The sequence below is a fragment of the Theropithecus gelada genome, chromosome 5 (assembly GCF_003255815.1).
Source record: "Theropithecus gelada isolate Dixy chromosome 5, Tgel_1.0, whole genome shotgun sequence".
Lineage (NCBI taxonomy): Eukaryota > Metazoa > Chordata > Mammalia > Primates > Cercopithecidae > Theropithecus > Theropithecus gelada.
Window position 1 is genome coordinate 160,706,977 of NC_037672.1, and position 21,095 is coordinate 160,728,071.

General features: G+C 35.3%; 1 protein-coding gene across 2 annotated transcripts in view; it reads right to left on the reverse strand.

Annotated features, from left to right (window-relative positions):
- MARCH1 (membrane associated ring-CH-type finger 1) overlaps positions 1-21,095 on the reverse strand; it is an 826,141-nt gene that overhangs the window by 160,703 nt on the left and 644,343 nt on the right. The window contains exons 1-2 of one of the 2 annotated variants that reach the window (XM_025386159.1): positions 18,820-18,894; positions 11,173-11,223 (exon numbers count right to left, since the gene is read on the reverse strand). Coding sequence is in view for 1 of the 2 variants with exons in the window: in XM_025386160.1 (XP_025241945.1) it covers positions 11,173-11,223 (51 nt within the window). In the remaining variant the exon portion in view is untranslated. Of the gene's footprint in view, positions 1-11,172; positions 11,224-18,819; positions 18,895-21,095 lie in introns of those variants that run through there. The other variant, XM_025386160.1, reaches the window with a different exon arrangement.

The following is a 21,095-nucleotide window of genomic DNA, read 5'->3' on the forward strand; positions in this document are numbered from 1 at the left end:
AAGCCTTTGACTGATCAATCTTTGTTGATGATAGATCTAAATGTGGCTTATTGTCATAGTTACAATACCTGCAAAATAAAATTATTTATTAAAATGATAGGTGAAAAACTCAAAGATACAACCTCCAAACTACTATGTTAGATAATATGAGTTTAAAGAATGTTTGTATAGTTCATCAGCCTCACAGATTTTTTTTTTTTTTTTTTTTTTTTTTTAAGATACACCAATTTGGCCTCAGAACAACTTTTCTTGAACGGAGTTTTTAATTCAGAAAATCCAGAAGGAGAAAGTAATGATTGCTAAAAGTATCAGTAGATAGCATTCATTCCTCTCTGAGTACTGTCTCCTATTCCACCTCCCAAAATCCTAGAAAACTATTAATGATGGATAGATAGACTTTGAATGTATGCTCTTATTTCATCAGAGATTCATTATACTGAATTATTGAATATCTGCAAAAATTAGAAATAAATGAAATGGAATCAGTCTTATTTAAAATAAATTCCTTCCGTTGGAAAAGCAACTGCAATAGCAAAGTTGTTTCAGTTTCTGCTTGGGATAATGGCAAGGAATGAGTTCCAGTGGCAAGGAATGAGTTCCATCCCTAGCACCACAAAACCATGTTATTCAATACTTTTGAGTTATTATGAAATCCAAATACTGACCCACATTAGCTTTATTGCTGGTCTGGAAAAACAACTTCCAACATTACCACAATACTACAGTCACAACAATTAGAAATGTTTCTTTAATTCTCTGGGGACCATTTATGGTCAATAGTTTTTAATCTTCAGTATTTCTTGTTAAGAAAAAAATTACCTTAATTCAAGCAAAGCTGAATGTCAAGTATTAGGATGTAAGAACTTGAAAGCATCATCACATATTGTCCAGATTTGGGTTATTTTTCTAGCTGTATTGAAAATATTTAGGCACCATTCACTTCTTCCTAGAGAAAAGTTTAACATATTTTCTAGAGAAGTAGTGTCTGTCTGATAGAACTTTCTGTGATGATAGAAATACTCTATAGCTATATCGTCCAATACGGAAATCACTAAACACTTCTAGCTACTGAACTGTTGAAATGTGGCCAGCACAATTGAAGAACTGATTTTTTAAATTTTATATAATTGCAACTAGTTTGAATTTAAATAGCCACCTGTGGCTAATGGCTACCATACTAGATAGTGTAGTTCTAGAGTCAATAACTAACTACTTGTTACTGTAAATTCACCTGCATGGAATTTTTTTTTGCCATCCATCTCCTAAGGCAAATCCTTTTTCATCTTGACCTTCGGGGACCAGACTCTTGGAGAAAGACTTATCCCATCATGTACGGGATGAGTAAGAATTATTCACATCATCTGGCATGTTTAAAAGACACGAGATCCTAAATTCATGTCATAAGTCTACTAGTTTATATTATAGTAAAAAAGGAAATTACAAAACATATTAAAGTGCCCTATGGAAGAGTTTAAATTAAAATGGTCCATTTTATATGTCGAGATTGCCCCTGCCAGTGTTTCTTACTATCTTGGCTCTAAGTTCCTGCTCTGCCTGTCCTCACCCAGTATGTGGTTGGCATGACCCCTTTTTCCAAGGTTTTTGGGAGGCTGTCCTTGGCTGGGGATTGTGTCAAGAGATCTGAGCTGTCTACATTCCTGGTGATAGGCCAGAGTTCTTCAGCTAAGAAGACACAGAGCATGAAGACTACATGCCAACAGAAATCCCATGTCCCACTGTGTTTGATTTGTGAGCCAAACTGCAGCCTCGTTTCTGAATTTCAACTCCACAAGTGTAGTTTTTCAACAAAAAGTATTTTCAATTAAAATTGCTTTGACCTCGGACTTCCCTCAAAAAAGAGTCTTCCTCTTGTTAAGAGATGTTCACAGTGTCAATAGAATGCAAACTTATTAAACATTCAAAGAAGTCTATATTTGTCTGTTACAGTGCTGGAGGAGATAAAATGTTATTGATCCTAGCTTCTTCGTGGACATTCTGTTCAGGGCTTTAGTCACTGACAATAATTAAAGGTGGAGTGAAAAGAAGTCCTTAGAAACCGTGAAGCCAAATGTCGTTGTTTGAGAGATGGAGCCCTTCCTCACCAGCCATCCAAACATTGTTCACACAAAAGTACATTAAAAAGTGGTTCCCATTCTTCCAGTTACTACTGAAAGGTTGAAGAAGCTGAATGTGGACTAATGCTGAAAGAAACCAGCAAATAAATAAAGATTACACAATTTAAGGACCATCTTACTGAAGAAAAAAGGAGGGAATATATTTCATACCCTCCTGTCCCTATCACGGCCAGAATACAACAGGAAGCCTTAAACATAATTTAATAGGCTAACCAAAGCTAGCTAGGATGGTAACAGATTGCTTAACTTGCTAGGCTCCTATCATAAGAGGCTTGAAACGCCAGGCAGCAATCATAGCTTTAGGTTTATTGGACTCTTATTTTGTTCTCATTTGGGAGTGTTACATCTCCTTCTGTGAACCAGAAGTTATAAACCTGCAGAGCCCAAAGTGCTGGCTGTGGGAAGCGCAGATTCCCCAGGGGGACCACTGGGAGTGGTGATAAGCAGGGTAGCTTTTACCTGTTAGTTCTTGGGCCCAAGTATTATAGGTATATAAAGCAAAGCATCAATTTATGGCTGTGGATTCAAAAAATATGCTGCATCCTGAGGGATTTAGCTCCATTTTCCCAGGGTATCTTTTACAAGCTGAGGCCTCTCAAGCATCTTCAAAAGGCTATAGAATTGTTGTGTCAGGCTGGCAGCATCTGGCTGGTAGGGTATGTGCTAATCCCAGTAAATGCTATGATCATATATTCACTGCCACACCAGGTTTTGCTATAAAATGAATCCCTGGGTTAGAGACCATGTTAGGCAGAATCCTGTCCCATGTTAGTAGATCACATACTGAGACCTCAGATATTGGTGCTGGATGTGACAGCATGAGAAAATCTGCCACATAATGGTGACAGGAGAAACACATATGTCCCTCAACAGATATGCTAGGACATCTCTTTCCCTCGCACTAGTGTGGCTGTGAATGGACAAACATAGCAATTATGGCCCGAGAAGGGAATGGCAGCCAGGGACTCAGATTTCTCAGGTAAGCTACTTAGAGCAGCATAAGTGCTGGAAAAGGTGAAAGTCATCTAAAATGAATGGGCGAAGACAATGGTGAGTATCAGGCATGACCTGTGAACCAAATGCAACAATGAGGGCTGTGTTTCATTCCACTTAACCTCTTTTTATACGTTTCCTACAAACTGTAAATAACCAAAATCCTAGAGAAGCTATGTTGAGGTGAAACAATGTGATACTTAAGTGGATCTCAGTGGTCCAAGCAGTCATCAATGGTGGAGGTTTTTCCCCAAGCAGATGTTTACTACTGGCCAGTGTCCCCATTACCCAGCTGCTGTGTGGCTGATGATCATAGCTGCCCCCTTCTCTGTAGAATCACCTTTGGCCTAACAGGAACTTTCTCAGCCAAAAGTCTGCACACTCTCCCACACCAATAGGCCAAGAGTTGCTTGACAGAGATGGGGAGACTGACTGCTTTTCCTCAAGAGAGGGTTAACATGTGGTGCAATTTGTCTGGCAGAGCTTCCCTACAGGATCAGCTGAGCTTGTGTGTATTGTAACATGTTCATGGACTGGCATGGCCCAAGGATCATTGCTCATAGTCCACAGATCCCATGTTAAGAACTTATGCATTATAAGTTAACAGAACAAAGCAGGCTCTATTCATTCATTCGACATATATTTGTTGAATGTGTCCTACTTATCAGTCACTTTTCTGAGACTGAGGAAGCAGCATTGAATGAAGAAATAGTTATTGCCCTCATATAGGTTAAACTAATTAAAAATATATAATACTGCAGATTATGATAAAATTTTTAAAGAAGAATAAGTAGCAAAGGAGATAGGTCCTCACTGATAAAGTGATATTTCAGTAGAAATGTAACAGAAACAAGGAAACCGATCATGGTGCTGTGTGGGGAATGAGCATTCTGGGCAGCAGAAGCATGTTGGGCAAATGCCCTGAAAACAAAACCTATGCTTGAGGAACAACAAGAAATCAGTGTGTCTGGAGATGAGTTATTAAGAGGAAGAGTGAGAAGAAAATTAGCAAGATACCGCAAGGCTGGATTATGGCTCCTTGGCCCATGAAAGAATTTATGTTTTATTTCGAGTAATATAGAAAACCATTAGAGGTTTTGAAAAGCACCAAGATATTACCTAACTGATATTTGGAAAGGATCATTTTGGCTGTTGTATGAAAAATAGACTTACAAAATATAAGAATGATTCTTTCTGCCATATCACCATTTAGCTTCTCGGTCTGTTCCCCGCAGAAAACTGGTAGGTCAGGCAAATGACAGTAGACCACGGCAAATGTAACCAAGTAGAAGCACTAACTGAAGCTGCTGTGTACTGTATGTAATATCTTTACTACAGCCGAACAACACAGTATCTGGCATGTGGTATGAGGCTATTAATCTACTAATGTGTTATTTTCAATATTTATCATAAATATGTGGATCAAAAGCAGTTTGTGTTCATCTGGCATAGACATTAGTATACAATCATGGTCTTGCTCCAGGGATATTTTACAAAACAGATTGGAGGTAGATTCAAATGTCCAGTGGTTGTCAAATATCAGAACAGTCCACTGTATTGACGATATCATCAGGTACAATAAGGTCTAATGAGCAGGAGGGGCCAATACTCTAAATGCTTTGTTAGAATATCTGTATCACAGAGAGTAGGAAATAAAATGAACATATCTTCAGGAGCTGGACAAATCAGTGAAATTTTTAGAAATTCTGTAGTCTGCTGCATGCTAGTGCATTTCTTCCAGAGTTAAGACCAAATTTTGCATTTTACTTCACTATCAAGAAGGACCCAGAGTGTTTGGTAGAACTTTTTGAATTTTAAACACAGCATAAACCACATTTCGGAATGATGTCCCTTTATTAGATGACTCAGAAAGCTGCAGTTTTGAGTGGGGCCTAGAATGATAGAAGGTTATGCAGCAATATCAGCTGCAATACAAGCACCCCTGATGCCAGAGCAATAATAAATGGCAATACTACTAGAGGTACCATGATAAATAAAAATGCAATGTGGGCTCTCTGACAAGCTTTGAATGCACAACTGCAGTGAAAAGCCTAGTGTTCTGGATCAAGGCCATGCTATTGCAGCATAGTTCTTTCACCATTTGGAAAGCAGCTCCTGACAAGCTACCTGGCCATAGTAAGACTGAAGGCCTTTCTGTGGACATCAGTTGACCATATGACTGGAACGATCCCTCATGAGCTTAATAACACATGTTATATTGTCCAGTAGGCAGAGCAGCAATTTACTGAACAATGGAACTTTCTCTTTATTAGAAAGTAGGGTTCCTACTACTTGAGAAAGCAAAAAATATTTTGAAATTTGGGGGAATCCACTGTTGCATATTTTCATTTACCACACCCAGGTTTAACTTCAAATAAGTGATTACAGCAACTACAGAATGATCAGGTTCAAAGGACAGAGATACTTCACCAGTAAGCCACTTAGACTAACAGAAGTGATCATCAAGAATGAAGGATATTTGGAATGAGTCAGAAGAAGGATATGATGAATCAGATATAACTTTGCAGCTGCAAGCAGTGACAGCCCATTCGGCTAATCAATGTCTTTAAGTTTCTCCTCAGAAACAGTGGCCAATCATCATCTATACGAATCCATGACAGGATGAAACGAGTTCATATGGATCTGGGTGGCTCAAAGGATGGACGATAGCAGGTGCTGTGAGTATTCCACCAAAATCCATTTGGGTCCCTCTCAGTACACATCTCCTTTGACTTCTGTGCGCTTTTGTTTCTAAAGTCCTACTACTGCAATTCTCTTTGGAAAACTGCCCTTTGGCTTCTTGGACAGTTTACCTGCATGTAAAGAGAATCAAAGTGGCTGGGAGTTTTTCTCACCTTGAATGACCCTGAGCCAGTGAATGGCAAACACTGGAGGATGAAAACCTTGCTCCCTTGCCTCAAGAGGGGACAAAGTGAAGTGCATTTTACATTCCAGCATCCCCATGCAGGAGCAGAGAACTTCTGACTTCTTTCTCTTCCCTTGGTTGCCTTTCTTACTCCTTGGAAGTCTTCTCCTAGGAATATTCTCATAGTGAGTCATTGCAAAAAATTCTCATCTCAGGATCTGCTGTGAGAAACCTGACCTAAGACAGATTCCTATTATTTATTTTTGTGGGAAATTTGATTACCATTTTGAGTCTGGAATTCATGGCAGAGATTTGAGCTAAAAATATCTACTTGATAGTTGTTGGGCTATTGATTATATATAAAGTTATGAAGCTAAATGAGATCACCCAAGGAGTGAGTGTATATAAATAACATGCCTCAGGACCTAAGAAGGTCTCAGACTTTCTTATCTTCTCCCACCCAGACTTCAATAATTAAACTAAATTTATACCCATTTCCTCAACTTTGGTCTCAGGATAGACCTTAACTCAGGCTCTCTGAAAGTTCCCAAATTAGTCCACCTCATTCCTAGTTATTTCCTAATTATATATCCTACTTTACTTCATCAACCTATTAAACTTACCCTCTAAAGGTATGTAGTCTGAAGGGACAGATGATTTATAGGTCCATTGCGTTAGCAAACCAAAATGGATCTCTCAATAAATCAGAACATTAAACACCTGTTCAGAGGTGCAAACACTTGGCTCAGGTTTTTAGCTGAAAAGAATTCTCAGTACATTTTACATATAAGAAACACTTTCACCTTGACCTTGCTGGAAAATACCTTGGGATCTTAAAGACAAATCTGGAAAAATACGGAGAGATGAAGATTAACAGAAGTAAAATTAAAGTATGTATTGGATCAGAAGAAAACACCTGTTTAAAATGCTGTGAACCATATAATACCTTATACACAGTACATCATCAAAAAATATTTGTTTAGTAAATTGTACCGACTATCCCATGCATCTTTATTTATTTCAGAATTAACTGGTGTGCACATTTTATAAACTTTACCTTAACAATGTGTAAGACATTTTAAGGTAGAGACTAACTGAAGAATTGAAATGACTCTCTGTCATGTAAATGAAGTCTAGTGAATGTAATAGGAAATGATGGAAACTAAGTGAAATATCATTTTGTTAAGGTAGTGGCTTTTGAATATCTTCTCATAAACAGATTAGATTTTGTGAGCTGCTTCCTACACACACCAAAAAGCAAAGGATTTTATTTAAAAGAAAATTCTGTTGACTTGACTTGGAAGTACAAGCCGTTCTTTCCTTTTGACAGTTGGTTTTTGAAAGGTTTTTCTTGTGAGATACATATTATATTGTTGCTAGTTAAATCTAATGATCCTTCACCCTAGAAGAAATAAAAGGCCAGATTTGGCTGACTTTTCTTCTTGAGGAGCCTATTTGTGAGTAATATGTGTGTTAAAAAGCAGTAACAAGCACTAATATGAAAAAGTATTAAAAAATTAAGTGATGGATAAATGAAAGCTGCCTTTTTCACATCCAAAATATTTTGACAATCTCACGTATACTGTATTAAACCTATATAACTTCTCTGTAGCTTTTGGATCAACTGTAACATATCCAAGGCACGTCAACCTTACTTGAATTAAAAAAAAAGAGAAAGAAAGAGAATCATAGGTGTAACTGTCTTATATTTACTAAGACAAACTAGAAATATAAATTAATAAAAAAGTAAATGTTGCAAGGACAATAAAACTCAAAGTATAATTGCTATTGGATAATATATGGTACAAAGATCCAGAGGTAAAAATTTAGGATATATAATGTTTGATGTTCACTAACAATTGCACATTTATTATTTATCCCATGTTTGGAATTTTTTGCTTTCACAGTAGCAAGATCATGTTTATAAGACACAATCCTGAATGACAAAAATAATCATGTTCCATTTTATACATAATCACCAAGAAAAGTCTCAAGGATCTTGATGGGTTCTAGATCAGTTTCTCTATTTCAAAGCCAGATAACACTTCAATGACTGGTGTTGAACACCAAGACTCTCATGAACTTCCCTGGTAGGTGACACTTCTTCACATGTGCTGTCAAACTCACTGAGCTTGACAATCTCACACAGATTGAGGTTGTATGACTTCTATGAGTAGACTGAAGATAATGCATTCTATTAAGATTCCATCTCAAAAACCCTTACAAAGTATTTTATATAACTTCCTCCTTATGATCTATGTTTTCTAGCTCCCATGCCTTGGACTTATAACCCTTTAAACAGCCTTCCTTGACAGTTGATCAATTCACACCCATTCTTCAAGTGCCTTTTTACATACCATTCTTCTAAGAAACTTTCTCTGCTGCTACCCTGTCCCAGTTAGATGGAGGTGATGGCTCTCTGAATTCCCATAGCTTCTGTCTCTACTTCTTTTTTAAATAGCGTATTAGGGGTTCCATTCACCAGGCCCAGGCTCAGTGACTTTCTGAGAGAACTCAAGACAGAATATATTCATACTTACGACTGTGATTTATTACTGTGAAAGGATACAAGGCAAAATCAGCAAAGGGAAAAGGCACAGGGAGTGATGGAGTGAAGTCCAGAGGAAACCAGGAGCAAGTTTCCAAAAGTCCATCCCAGTGGGGAGTGCTGGGATGTGCTCAATGAATTTGACGACACATGTGAAGAAGTGTTGCCACCAGGGGAGATTGTAAGAGACTCAGTGCTCAAAGTTTTTATGGGGGCTGAGTGTGTAGGCAACCACATGTACCAAGACTCCAGACTCCCAGAAGGAAGGCATGTGCTTAGGATAGCTATGTTGTTTGCAGTTCAGGCACAGTGAATCATCCTTAACAGGGAGGGTGAAGCACTACTTATGGAATCTAAGTTTCCAGATGTCAGCCAAGGGCTAATCTTGCTGCAGGCTATTCTCAGGATAGGAGTCTCACACCTGTTATGTGAACTCTTCTGTGCACTGTTAGTTACCCAGTTTCACTGTAAGCTCACTGAGGAATGGGAAAGGAATTTTTAAAATTATTACTCCATAATTCCCAGTATAGAACAAGATTTTCGATATGTGACACTCAACAAATATGGATGATGAGAAAGTCTGATTCATTAAAGAACTGCAAGAAATAGGCAGGAAAGGAGACTTAGAAATATAAAAGATAATTTTGCAATTGCATTCTAGACGGAGTCCTCTGTACTCTCTGTGATTTTCCTGTGTCCAAGGACAGTAGATGGCATAAGCAGATAAAAGGTAAGGAAGACACCCATTATGAGTAATACTATTACTGACTTAAGACAATCTATTATTTATTGTTAAATATATGCACGCTTTTTATGGAAATAGGAATATGCATTTTTTCAAGGAAATAACTTCAGATTATTAACATCTTCCTTAATCCTGTCTACTCTGCATTTTGTTATTCTTACACCTAGAAAACATTGCATATATTATAGACCATGTTCCAATTTACTGGCTTAAGAAGATATTTATTGAGCACTTGCTTGAAGCCATCACTGATAAAGAAATATTAAGAACCCCATACTAAAAATAGCTAATACACAGGGCAAACACTGTTCTAAGCACCACTGTAAGAGGTAGATACTAATATATATACTCCTTTTACAGACAAACTTATTAGGGATGTTAAACAACCTTCCTAAGAGTGACTCTGCTATCCATCCAATCACTCCATTATACTGACTCTCACACTCTAAAAATGCTCACAGTCTTCAACACAAGTAATTATTTTGACAAAATTAAGGAAAAAATCTTTGCTCCAATGTTAAAGTTTTCCATTCCAATACTTTACAAATTAAAGAACTTCAGTATTTCTAGATTTGGCCATTTCATAATTGATAAATTATGTAGTCAATGAATAGTTTTTCACTTATCAATTTATGAAAAGGTAGTGAGGATTCAACAACATATTTAGCATTGTGACTCATTCTGAACATAAAAGGAAAGTTAAATTGGTTTAAATAGGTAAACTCATGTGCACTGAAATCTGTTTATCCTACCACTGTTCGATGGTTGAATGTTTGTGGTTCGATTTAAGTGATGTTTAAGAGAAGAGTTTTTCATTTCTCTCCAAATGAGATGCAGTTTTATAATTAATTGTCTCCCACACAGAAGTACAATTAATACATACCAGACCCTGAAGAAGAACTCATAGAAGGGAAACTAGACTCTTGATTTTTCTATTTCTTAAAACATTAAAGACTAAAACATGATAAACAAGCTGGATTAAGTAAAACTCAAAGAGCAGTTTAGAAATGCAGATATAATTTCACCCCTAGATCATGAAAAAGTATTTGGTGTGACAAAGGTGTTGTCAGTACTGTTTACAAGTTTTTTGGTCATTACTTATTCAACATTAGTATTCAAGTTGAGACAGATGACAGAGTGCTTTGGTTCGGGCAAAGCTCTTCATTGTGAAACTAGGGTGATAGATATTTGAAAGGCCTTGTTTTAATTTATAACCACTTCAGAAAACCTCCTTCAGGTGACTGATATTATCATCGCCCCTATGTCATAAAAGAGGCAACTGTGTCTCAGGAAGGTAAAGTGAACATCTCAGGGTCATGTAAGCAGGAAGTGACAGAGCAGTGACTTACAGTCAGATCCTTACTTTCCAGAGTTAGTGCTCTTAACCAGCATGGAAAGAAAAGAAAAAGAAAAAGAAAGACAAGAAAGAAAGAAAAGAAAGGAAAGAAAGGAGGGAAGGAAAGAGAAGGAAGGAAGGAAGGAAGGAAGGAAGGAAGGAAGGAAGGAAGGAAGGAAGGAAAGAAGGAAGGAAGGAAGGAAGGAAGGAAGGAAGGAAGGAAGGAAAGGAGAGAGGGAGGGAGGAAGGAAAAGGAAGGGAAGGGAGGGGAAGGGAAGGGAAGGAAAGGGAAGGGAAGGGAAGGGAAGGGAAGAAAGAAGCAAATTATCTCTTGCACACAGCATGGTAAAAGAAAAAATAGTCTAACTTATTTTCTTGAGTAAAATCACGTCCTTTTATTATAGTAAAAGCTTAAAATAGTTAAAACCATGAAGAAATCACATTTGTGTTCTGCTCACAGATAACAATTACAGGTTAAACATAAACATTTATGTGAACTCATGAAGTGTAGAAATCAACAAAACAAGAAAATGAGTACATTTCACCTACTTTTGAAATGTTACTTGATCGACTTGCAGATCGCCCCGGGGATTTTTCATTCTGAAAAATAAAATTGGAAACATTAATTAAAAGCAGGTATGGCACTTTCACCATACTGGACCACTGAGAAGAGAAACCACAGCACAGGGAAATTTGTGAATGCTCTCTACATTGTTTTGACTAATACACATACTAATCGCTTACACAGAATGCTTTTTTCTTTTATGAAATCATATTTCTCTAATATATATTAGTGTACTTTTAAAAATGCTTCAATTAATATCTGAGTATTAATCAGGTTACAAGTATTTGTTTCCAGGAAATAATTATTTCTCCAGAAAAATTTTTGAAATTCTTTGAAACTAAAATTAGACAGTAAAAGTGTAGTCTACTATTTCCCCTTTTGCCCTTGCAACTAGGCAATTCTGAGTAAATTCTGGTTTTCAACATCATTAAATATTCTGTGCTGGGTATATGGTATATACATCCACCTTGTATTCTTCTAAACTGCATTTTATTTATTTTTTGTTATTTTACATACTTTGAAATTAAAACATTTACTTTTTAAAATTTAAGATGCTTCTGGTTATATATTTTCAAATTAAAACTTAAAACTTTTATAAATATTTATATCCTCAGTTCTTTCCTCTGAAAGAATTTTTATTTAGCAGAAAAGAGGCATGAAAAAAGCTTTTGAAGAAATGTTTTTTAAAAGGTCATATAATTTTAAAGTAGAAATGAACCTTAAGTAGTTAGGCCCTCCCATTTGAAGTCCAGAGACATTGTGTTCCTGAAAATTATATAGTTACTTTTTCTACTGTGCCAATTATGGTGGATAATCAACTGGAAAAAACAGAGTTTATAAGCATTATGCATTTTACATGTAGAAAGAGATCAAAGATCAAAGTACATCTCTACTTCTGTAGGGAAAATGTTAGAAGAGTCAATTCTGAATACTAAACGTTTATAAAGGATCTGACATAACATTGTCGTTGAAATAATTCACCAATGTAAGAATTCCATTTCTTTCCTTTTTTTTTTTTTTTTTTTTTTAACTTCTGGACTCAGCCCCAAAGTGGGCCTGAGTAAGCAACTGCAATGCAACTTGACATAGGCCATTTTTGAGAACTAAGTTGTTATAACAACCCTTGGGGCCGAAATTGCCCATGATGACTACTTGAGACAGTTTTAGAGACACAGTGATGACAGGATACGGCAGATGTGTTATTGCAGAAAAACAGTGGCTGCATTCACTGCAAACTGTCACTGTGTCATGTGCAGACTTACAGATATTCCAGCTGAACAGTACTTTTTCCTTTACATGCAACATCCATCTCATACAACCACTGATGTCACTGTGAAGCATGTTATTACAGACCGAGATGAGTCACAACGACATGGTTAGTTACACCTCATAACAGCTCCATGCTCCAGCTGGAGATTAATGTGTACGCTACCGCAGACATTTTTCCCTGATTAGCTCCACTGGTGATGGAGAGAGGCACTTTTCTACTGACATCTCAACTCCTCTTCTAGAGACTAGAAAACAAAATCAATCCATCTTTCCTTCTCAGTGAAATTTAGGACTTTGACACATTATTGTGTAGGACAGAGTCACATAATATAATAGGCTTTGGGAGATAGTGGTAGCAGTGGTTATTTTGTTACGTTTTCTATATTTACATGACATTTGAGAACATGATTAAGAACTAGAATTGAAAGGTGCTGCCACAGGAATCATGCAAAATAGGAAATTTAATTTTGCACAGGATTACTTAATTTTTCAAACTAAGTGGGACTTCATGGTGTTTTGAGATAAAACAAGAAAGGCCAGATTCACTTTACAATTGTGTGAGTTCACCACAGAGATATAATAAGAATATTCTTTCCACACTCTGCCAGCATCCACCAATCTAATGGGGGGAAAGCATCTGACTGATTATTTGATACCTCAAAGGATCTTTTAACTTGAAATGGATTGGCTTTATTTTCTCCCAATGTAAGGTCAGGCATTGAAATAAACAAACTTAGGCAAAGGTTAACATTTTTGCCATGGCTACGTTCTCTGTTGTTTCTATACCAGTACATGGAAGAGGAAAGGGCATCAGAAAAGTTAACATGCGGGAGGACAGTGGTGTACACTGTGCTGTGCCGGCAGTGATGTCAACTGAGAGACTGTCTTGCAATGAGACCTCTGGTGATGTGCTAGCTCTGGCAGGAGTATATTGTTTGACATTCCTGGACTTCAATTTCCTTATTGTAAAATGGGGGGATAATATCTTAGAAATCTGTGTAAGGAACAAATGAGTTATAAATGAAAACATTTTATGAGTTGTGAAGGTATGACATTTCCACTATAATTCAGATGTATAAGAAACACTGAATGAGCTTTCTTTAAAAATCATGGTGATCAACATAGGTCACTATACACTTCTTTTTTTTTTTTTTTTTTTTACATAAACATCTTAGTTTCTATATCTTTCAATTCTGCCTCTGATTCTGGCACATAAAATTTAAAAATTAAAAATTAAATCATTCTCTGCCCAGGGGGATTAAGAAAGTTGGTTTGCCTTGCTTTTGACGCAAAGCACCAGAAGCACTACCTCTCTTGGAAAACGTCCAGAGCAATCTGTCCAATTTGCTACTAATTAATTGGGTGGCTTGTCCCATTGCTATTGCAATGTCATAGTCTTCTTTGCAGATTAGTCAATATGGTTGTCATACCTCATTACAATCAGTTTAACTACTTTACCTTAGATTAAATATGAGCTGTCTCAGAATCTCAAAATCTAACATAACTTACTAGCACCCAAATTATAGTGACCTTGTAGGTCAATCAAAGTTGGAAGCAACAAGAGTTCCTAACAAGTCTGCGTGGAATGGATGGAATCATTAAGCAGTAATGTTGGATTTCATCACGTCATTCACAGTATACAGACAGGGAGAGAGACTTCCAGTTTCGTAAGTTTTATTGAAAATATTTTAATATTTTCAAGAAGTTTCTAATCATCGGTTTGCTATGAATATGTCTGATATTAATAGTTCTGTTTTGTGATTATTATTGTTTTTCAAAGTTTATCGTACTAAACATGGTTGGATTCGTTTTACTAGCAAGGAAAAACGATTACCAAATGAAAAAATCATTACCAAGTTTTGTTTTAATGAATTTTTGATGTTATACTCTAAGGAAAGTGACACAGTTCCTTTAAAACGAAGTGGTCTTGGCTGGGCGCGGTGGCTCAGGCCTGTAATCCCAGCACTTTGGGAGGCCGAGGTGGGTGGATCATGAGGTCAGGAGATCGAGATCATCCTGGCTAACACCGTGAAACCTGTCTCTACTAAAAATACAAAAAACTAGCTGGGCATGGTGGCGGGTGCCTGTAGTCCCAGCTACTCGGGAGGCTGAGGCAGGAGAATGGCGTGAACCCGGGAGGCGGAGCTTGCAGTGAGCTGAGATCACACCACTGCACTCTAGCCTGGGCAACACAGCAAGACTCTGTCTCAAAAAACAAACAAACAAACAAACACCGAAGTAATCGGTCCTAAGAATATACAACATGACTGGACATGTATGAATCTAGGTATAAATTTTCTGTGTACTATGTCATTGACTGAGGGACATAATGGACATAATAAAGTTTAAAAAAGTTTTTTTTAATGTAACCTGGAAAAAAAAAATTTCTGCAGGAAAAAAACACACTAAGACATTCCTACAGAGACCACTAATCTGATATTATTCTGCAATTTTATTTCCCCCTTTTTTTCAGGTTAAAAATCCCAAGTATTTGAAAGGAGAAAATAAGGTAATTTGGAGGGTCATCTGAAAACTTTTAAGTAGACAGTAGAGCAATTTTTGCTAGGGTAATTATAACTTGGAATAGAAGAAAAGTCTTAAACAATGTTGTTTGTAAATGAAAAATAAGCAAGGACATGGGGAAATTGAATACTGCAATAAAATTTGATTAAAAGATATATAAAACATCTCATGCCTATTAAGTGATAAACATTTAATGTCTATGAAACATTTAAAAATTATTTGATCTTAAATAATACTTTAACAAATATTTCCAAGTAGAGATTTTACAGAGTATTTTTTTTCAATATTGAGCCAATACAATTAGAAATCCAATTTTGAAAAATGACTCATAAGTCTTAATCACCTTAAGATACTTTTATATAATACTTGGTCCAAAGGAATGAAAACTGAAATAGAGCCAGAAGCTATAGAATATATAATATTAAAACCTATAGAATGTTGCAAAAGCTGTATCCAGATAAAAGTTTATAAATGTTTTCATTATTAAAGAACACAAGAATGTAATAAAAGAAACATAAAAGCTAAAACTAATTAAATTGATTTAAGTTAGAGAAAGGATAAAAAGATTTTCTTAAAGAAAGTCTTTGAAAATAATTGCAAAATAGATGAACTTCCTATAAGACTTATTAAGGGAAAGAGAGAAAAAAATATGACATGAGAAATGATACATAATCACAGGCACAAAAAACTATATAAAAAGAATGCTACATGTAACATTATTGTAACAAATATGAAAACCTAGATGAAATACATTATATTTCAGTAAAGCAAAAACTCCCAGAATTTGTTCAAGAAAAAGAGAAAACCATAAGGTAGTTAATCAAGGAAATATTCAAAAAGTAAATAAAAGTCTATATGCTTCTAAAATGAATAAGGACGTTCTGATTTTACAACTAAGCTGTATTTTACTTTAAAGAACACATAATTCCAATATTATGTATACTATTATTGTCACAGAAACATAAATTTCCCTAATCCATATTATTAACATGGCATATATGAAACTTCAGATGTATTAAGATAGTACTCCCTACCCAGCAAAAAAAAAAAAAAAACCAGTAGGAAAAAAAAAGCAGGGGGGCGGGGAAGAAAGAAAAAGAAAATTGTGCTCCAATCTCATTTGGAACTACAGATGCAGAAAATCTTTAAAAATAATGTATATTTCAATAGTAGCATATATCTTTGATACATGAGCAGTGTATCACTAAAATTACCAAAGAATAGAATAAATAGAATTTATCTATTTCAGGTTTTAAAAACTCAGGACACCTGTCAACATAATCTATTAGATTAATACATTGAAAGAGACAAACATTATGATTTTATAATTAAATTCTGAAAAGATATTTGACAAACTCTGGCAGTCTTATTCTAACGTAAGCTCTAAGTAAAAAAAGAATTGAAGGAAACCCCTTGTAGTAACAAAGACAATATTCTAAAAAAATACAAAATATAATTCTAATTGTTAAAATACAGAAACTATAAAAATTGAAGAACATCTGTTAGAGGTTCTTGCTATTATTATTCAACTTGTCTTAGAGTTTTTAGCAAATACAACAAGGAAATGGAAAACTTTGTGGAAAAAGTATTGAAAAAGAAGCAATAAAACAATCCTTTCTTATTAATGACATAATATCTTAGAAATCCCAAGTGTCTCTGGTTAAGAATCAAAACTGCTACAGTTAATTAGACTTTAGTAGAGTACTTAGATATAGGACAATTATACCATGGCAGAGTCTACTAGGTTTCCTAAAATCCATTGTCTTTTGCTTATGCATTAATGGAATAATAACTGCATATACGCCTTCACAGTGGCATTATATCTCCCAGCCTTCGTTTGGTTGTAGGTTGCCTAAGGTCAAATTCCTTCCAATGAGATGTGACCAGAACTAACAACTGTCAATTTCCTGCCTGTCACATGAATCTCCCATACAATTTCTTACATGCTTTTTTCCTACTGCTCTATGCTGGGATGGACACTATCAGGGCAAGGCAGGAAGCCACATATCAAAGAAGGTAGAGCTGAATTCTTGTGGGTCTTTGAGTGACCACATAATGAAAAGCCTTCTGCCAACTTGGAGTATATACTCTAAACCGTCATCAGAGAGAAAAAAATAGTGTATTTCTTGTGAGCTATTACATTTTTGATTTATTTATTATAATACTGTGTCTACCCTAATGGAAACACTATAAAATCAACAACTTTCTCTTAGCAATAAATATCTAGAAATGTAATAACAAAAACAAAAACTATAAAACACTTAGGAAAACTTAACAAGGACATGAAATTTTATTCAAAAATATATTCTATAAAATATTACTGAGGAGTATAAATTGTGATCTGAACAAATAAAGTACTATACTTTGATGGGAAGATAATTTTCTAATATATAAACCCACTACAAATTGACATATGAATAGAATGTAGCTACAATTAAATTTCCAATAGAATTTATTTCTTGTTTTCTGGAGAAGAATGGAGATAGATAAAATTACCTTAAAGAAGAATGATCTTAAAGAACATATACATAAAAAAATACCTGAGAAGAGCCAAGAAAATAATGAAAAAAAAGGAGAGCTTCTTATGCTAGGCATTGCAAATATTAAAAGTCACTATCATTAAGTCAGTATGGTATTGGCATAGAAATTAAGCAAAAGATCAGTGTAATCAAGAATAGAAAATCCAGAAATATATGTAAGAATCTCACATATAAAAAATATTTCTAGTCAGTATTGAGGATAGTTGATATAGTAAATGTTGCTGGACAACTGGCTACCTCTGTGGAAGAAAAAATCAGACCTCTATCACTTAGCATGTATAATCATGGAGTCCTGATGGAACAATGTCTTAAATGTTAAAGATAAAAAAACAAAACAAAACAAAACAAAAACAACTTCGAAATAAGTCTAAATTACGAATTCAATCTTGGGATGGGCAAGATTTACATAGCTAAGACACAAACCGGAAACTATATGTCATTGGTATATTTGATTATCCTCTGTCCAGAAATATACAAAAAATTAAAGTGAGTAAACAATTGCATTAGTAAACCATGAAACACAAATGACTGATAAAGTTTAATTTCTAGAATATGCAGTGGTTTTGTCTATTCACAAAAGAGGCAACAGAAAGGAACCCAATAGAAAAAATAAATGAGCAGAGATAGAAACAGAAATTCACAAAAAAGGAACTACATATTGTCAATAAATGTATGGCAAGATGCTCAAAATCATGAGCAGTCAGAAAAATGTAAATTAAAGTAGCAACAAGACTTCACTTTTTATTCATCACTCTGAAAAAATTTAAGAGTTATAGCTTCTGTTGCTGATGGCAATAGGAAGAATGAATACTCTCAAAAAATGCTAGTAGAAATGTGATTTTCTTCTGCAATATCATTGAAAAAACATCTGGCAACATATATTGAATTAAAAATATTACTTCATGCAATAATTTCACCCTTGGGAATCTTTCAGAGAAATACAAGCACTAGTACATAAAAATATGTGAATGAGGACACTTAATACAACTTTGTTTTGAACTAAAAATAGAAAAAAAAAAAAAAAAAAAAGAGAATCCCAGCAATAAAGATGGGACAGTTGTTAATTTAATGTCTCAAAGCTTTAAACCCACCTTCTAGCTTCTGTTCTGGGCTAGGACTCCACAAACCACTTTTCTGTTGTGTCATGTGACTCTGTTCTAAGCTCTGCTTATTGGGGAGTGGGGGTTGAGGGGGGTCACAGGGAAACTAGAAGGCTAGAAAACGAAAACAGAATTTGCTCCATCTATTTGATTTCTATAGGCTTCTTGTGTTTGCATCATCCTAGAAATGCTTCTTCACCCTGGGAGTTAGTTGCAATCCCCTCCTGTAGCAGCAGCTGGCAGCTAGATACACGGTTTCTAACACCCCAGAAACAGGCTCATTGCACTCCTTTGAAGACCAGCTGTTGGATTCTTAGAATTCCAAGAGGTTTGAGTTCCAGTTCCATGGGGCCCTCCTCCAAGCTTTTAATAATTTTAATTTCCTTCCCCTGTTCACTCAGACCTAGGGAGGATGGCTGCTTCCTACAACTCCTGCCTTTGCAACGTCTTTGTGTCCTTATTTTTTTTTTCTTTCAGTTACCTAGTTAATGATCTTTTACAGCCAGGGAATATATCTTTATACTAAATTATCTGTGTTAAAACAAAAGGCGTCATTTCTCCCTCTTGACTAACAGAATAAACAATGCTCATCAATAAAGAATGGTTAAGTAATTTATAGTAGAGCCAAACATTGAAAATATCATGCAGTCATACAAAATGAATTGGATCTCCGGCATTTGAGAGATTTCCATAAGATAACTTCAAGAGTGGAAAGTAAAATAAGAAGTGATAAAATACGATTCTTTGTAAAACATACCAGGATAGAACCTCTATAAGTATATATGCATGCACAGGTTTGTGTTTAGACATGCAGTAGTATATGACTATATAAGCATGGAAAAAGTCATGGAAAGTTATGCAAAAACTATATTAATATAAGTTATTGGGTAGAGAGGTGGGAGGAAGGAAGAGAGTCCAGCAGGAGGGGAATGAAGAAAAGAGAGGAGACGGGGGTCAGGGAATCTTAAAAAGCAAAAGAGAATGTTAAGAGATCTGTGTAAAATTATATATGGGTATGATGTGCATACAGAAATTATAATGCAAATATGAGGTTATATATACCATTGGCAAATGGTAATGTTCATGATATATATTGTTAAGGTAATCAAGTTATAGAACAACATATAGAGGACAATTCCATTTCTTTCAAATAGATTATGTATAGAGAGTAATTCCCTTTCTTTAAAAACAAACAGAACTCCTATATATTTCTACATATTTACAGATGTATGTTTGAGCAGAAATATGTTAATCCAATCTTGGCTATTAACACAGCAATCTATGTACAATGGTTACCTTTAGTCCTTAGCATGGTGGGATTGAAGGGAAGCAGGCAGGTCCATGGAAATAGTCTAGCTTTTTCTTTAAACAACTTTGTGCATAAAGTTTTAGTTGTTTTAGGCCAGGCAAGCTGGCTCATACCTGTAATCCCAGCACTTTGAGAGGCCAAGATGGGAGGATAGCTTGAGCCTAGGAGTTCAAGACCAGCCTGGGCAACATAGTAAGACCTCATTTCTAATTTTAGAAAACAAAAATAAATTAAATTTTAAAAGTTTACTTCTTTTTTATAATCTTTTAAACAATAAAACATCTAATTAAGAAACTCTGAAAAACAAAAATGGCAAAATTAACCTTACTCAACAGAGTATATATCATAAAGGTGTATCTATGTGTGTTGTATGTATGTGTATGTAATAAAGAACTGCAAGAAAGAGTTAATGTTTATATTCTACAAGACGATACAGGACCTGGAATATAAAGGCACAAATTATTTATTTAGTCAAGTGGGATCGGTGGAAAAATCACAAGATTTGTAGTTACAACACTTGCATTAGAATTGCAGCTTCATAACTAACCATGTGATAGGAAGAAAATCACGGGCCTTCTCTACCTCTAACTTGCTGAACTTGCAAAATGAGTATAAAGACCCTTGCATGTTTACCTCATAGAATTTCTGTTGGAGCAAACATGGTAAACTTTGGAAAAGTATATTTCAAATTGTAAAGCACTGTATAAATATAAACTAGGGTTATTACATTTAGATGTGCTAGAAAGATAAGGACAATCGCTTGTAAGTTGCCGCATTTATTATTAAATTTTGCGCTACATAGAATTTTCTACAAACACTCCAAATTGTCTTAAAAATGAACATGTCATTCCCTAAATATAAAATTTAATGGGTAAACTTGCTAATCTCTTTATCTAACTTCAGGATCACTATGAAAAGTCTAGCAATTGTGACCAGAAGGCTATTTTAAACACCCCTTAGGACTTTTCCCTAAGTACAAGGCCAATACTTTGAGAAGTGGTAACCATTAAAAGACTATCTTGTAAAAAGAAGACAGATATCACAAAAAGCCATCTGAATTTTGGTACAGATATTAAGCTGGTGCAAAATAATTTCTGTTTTTGCCATTACATTCAATGGCAAAACTGCAATTCCTTTTGGTCCAACATAATATATTATGCACTTAC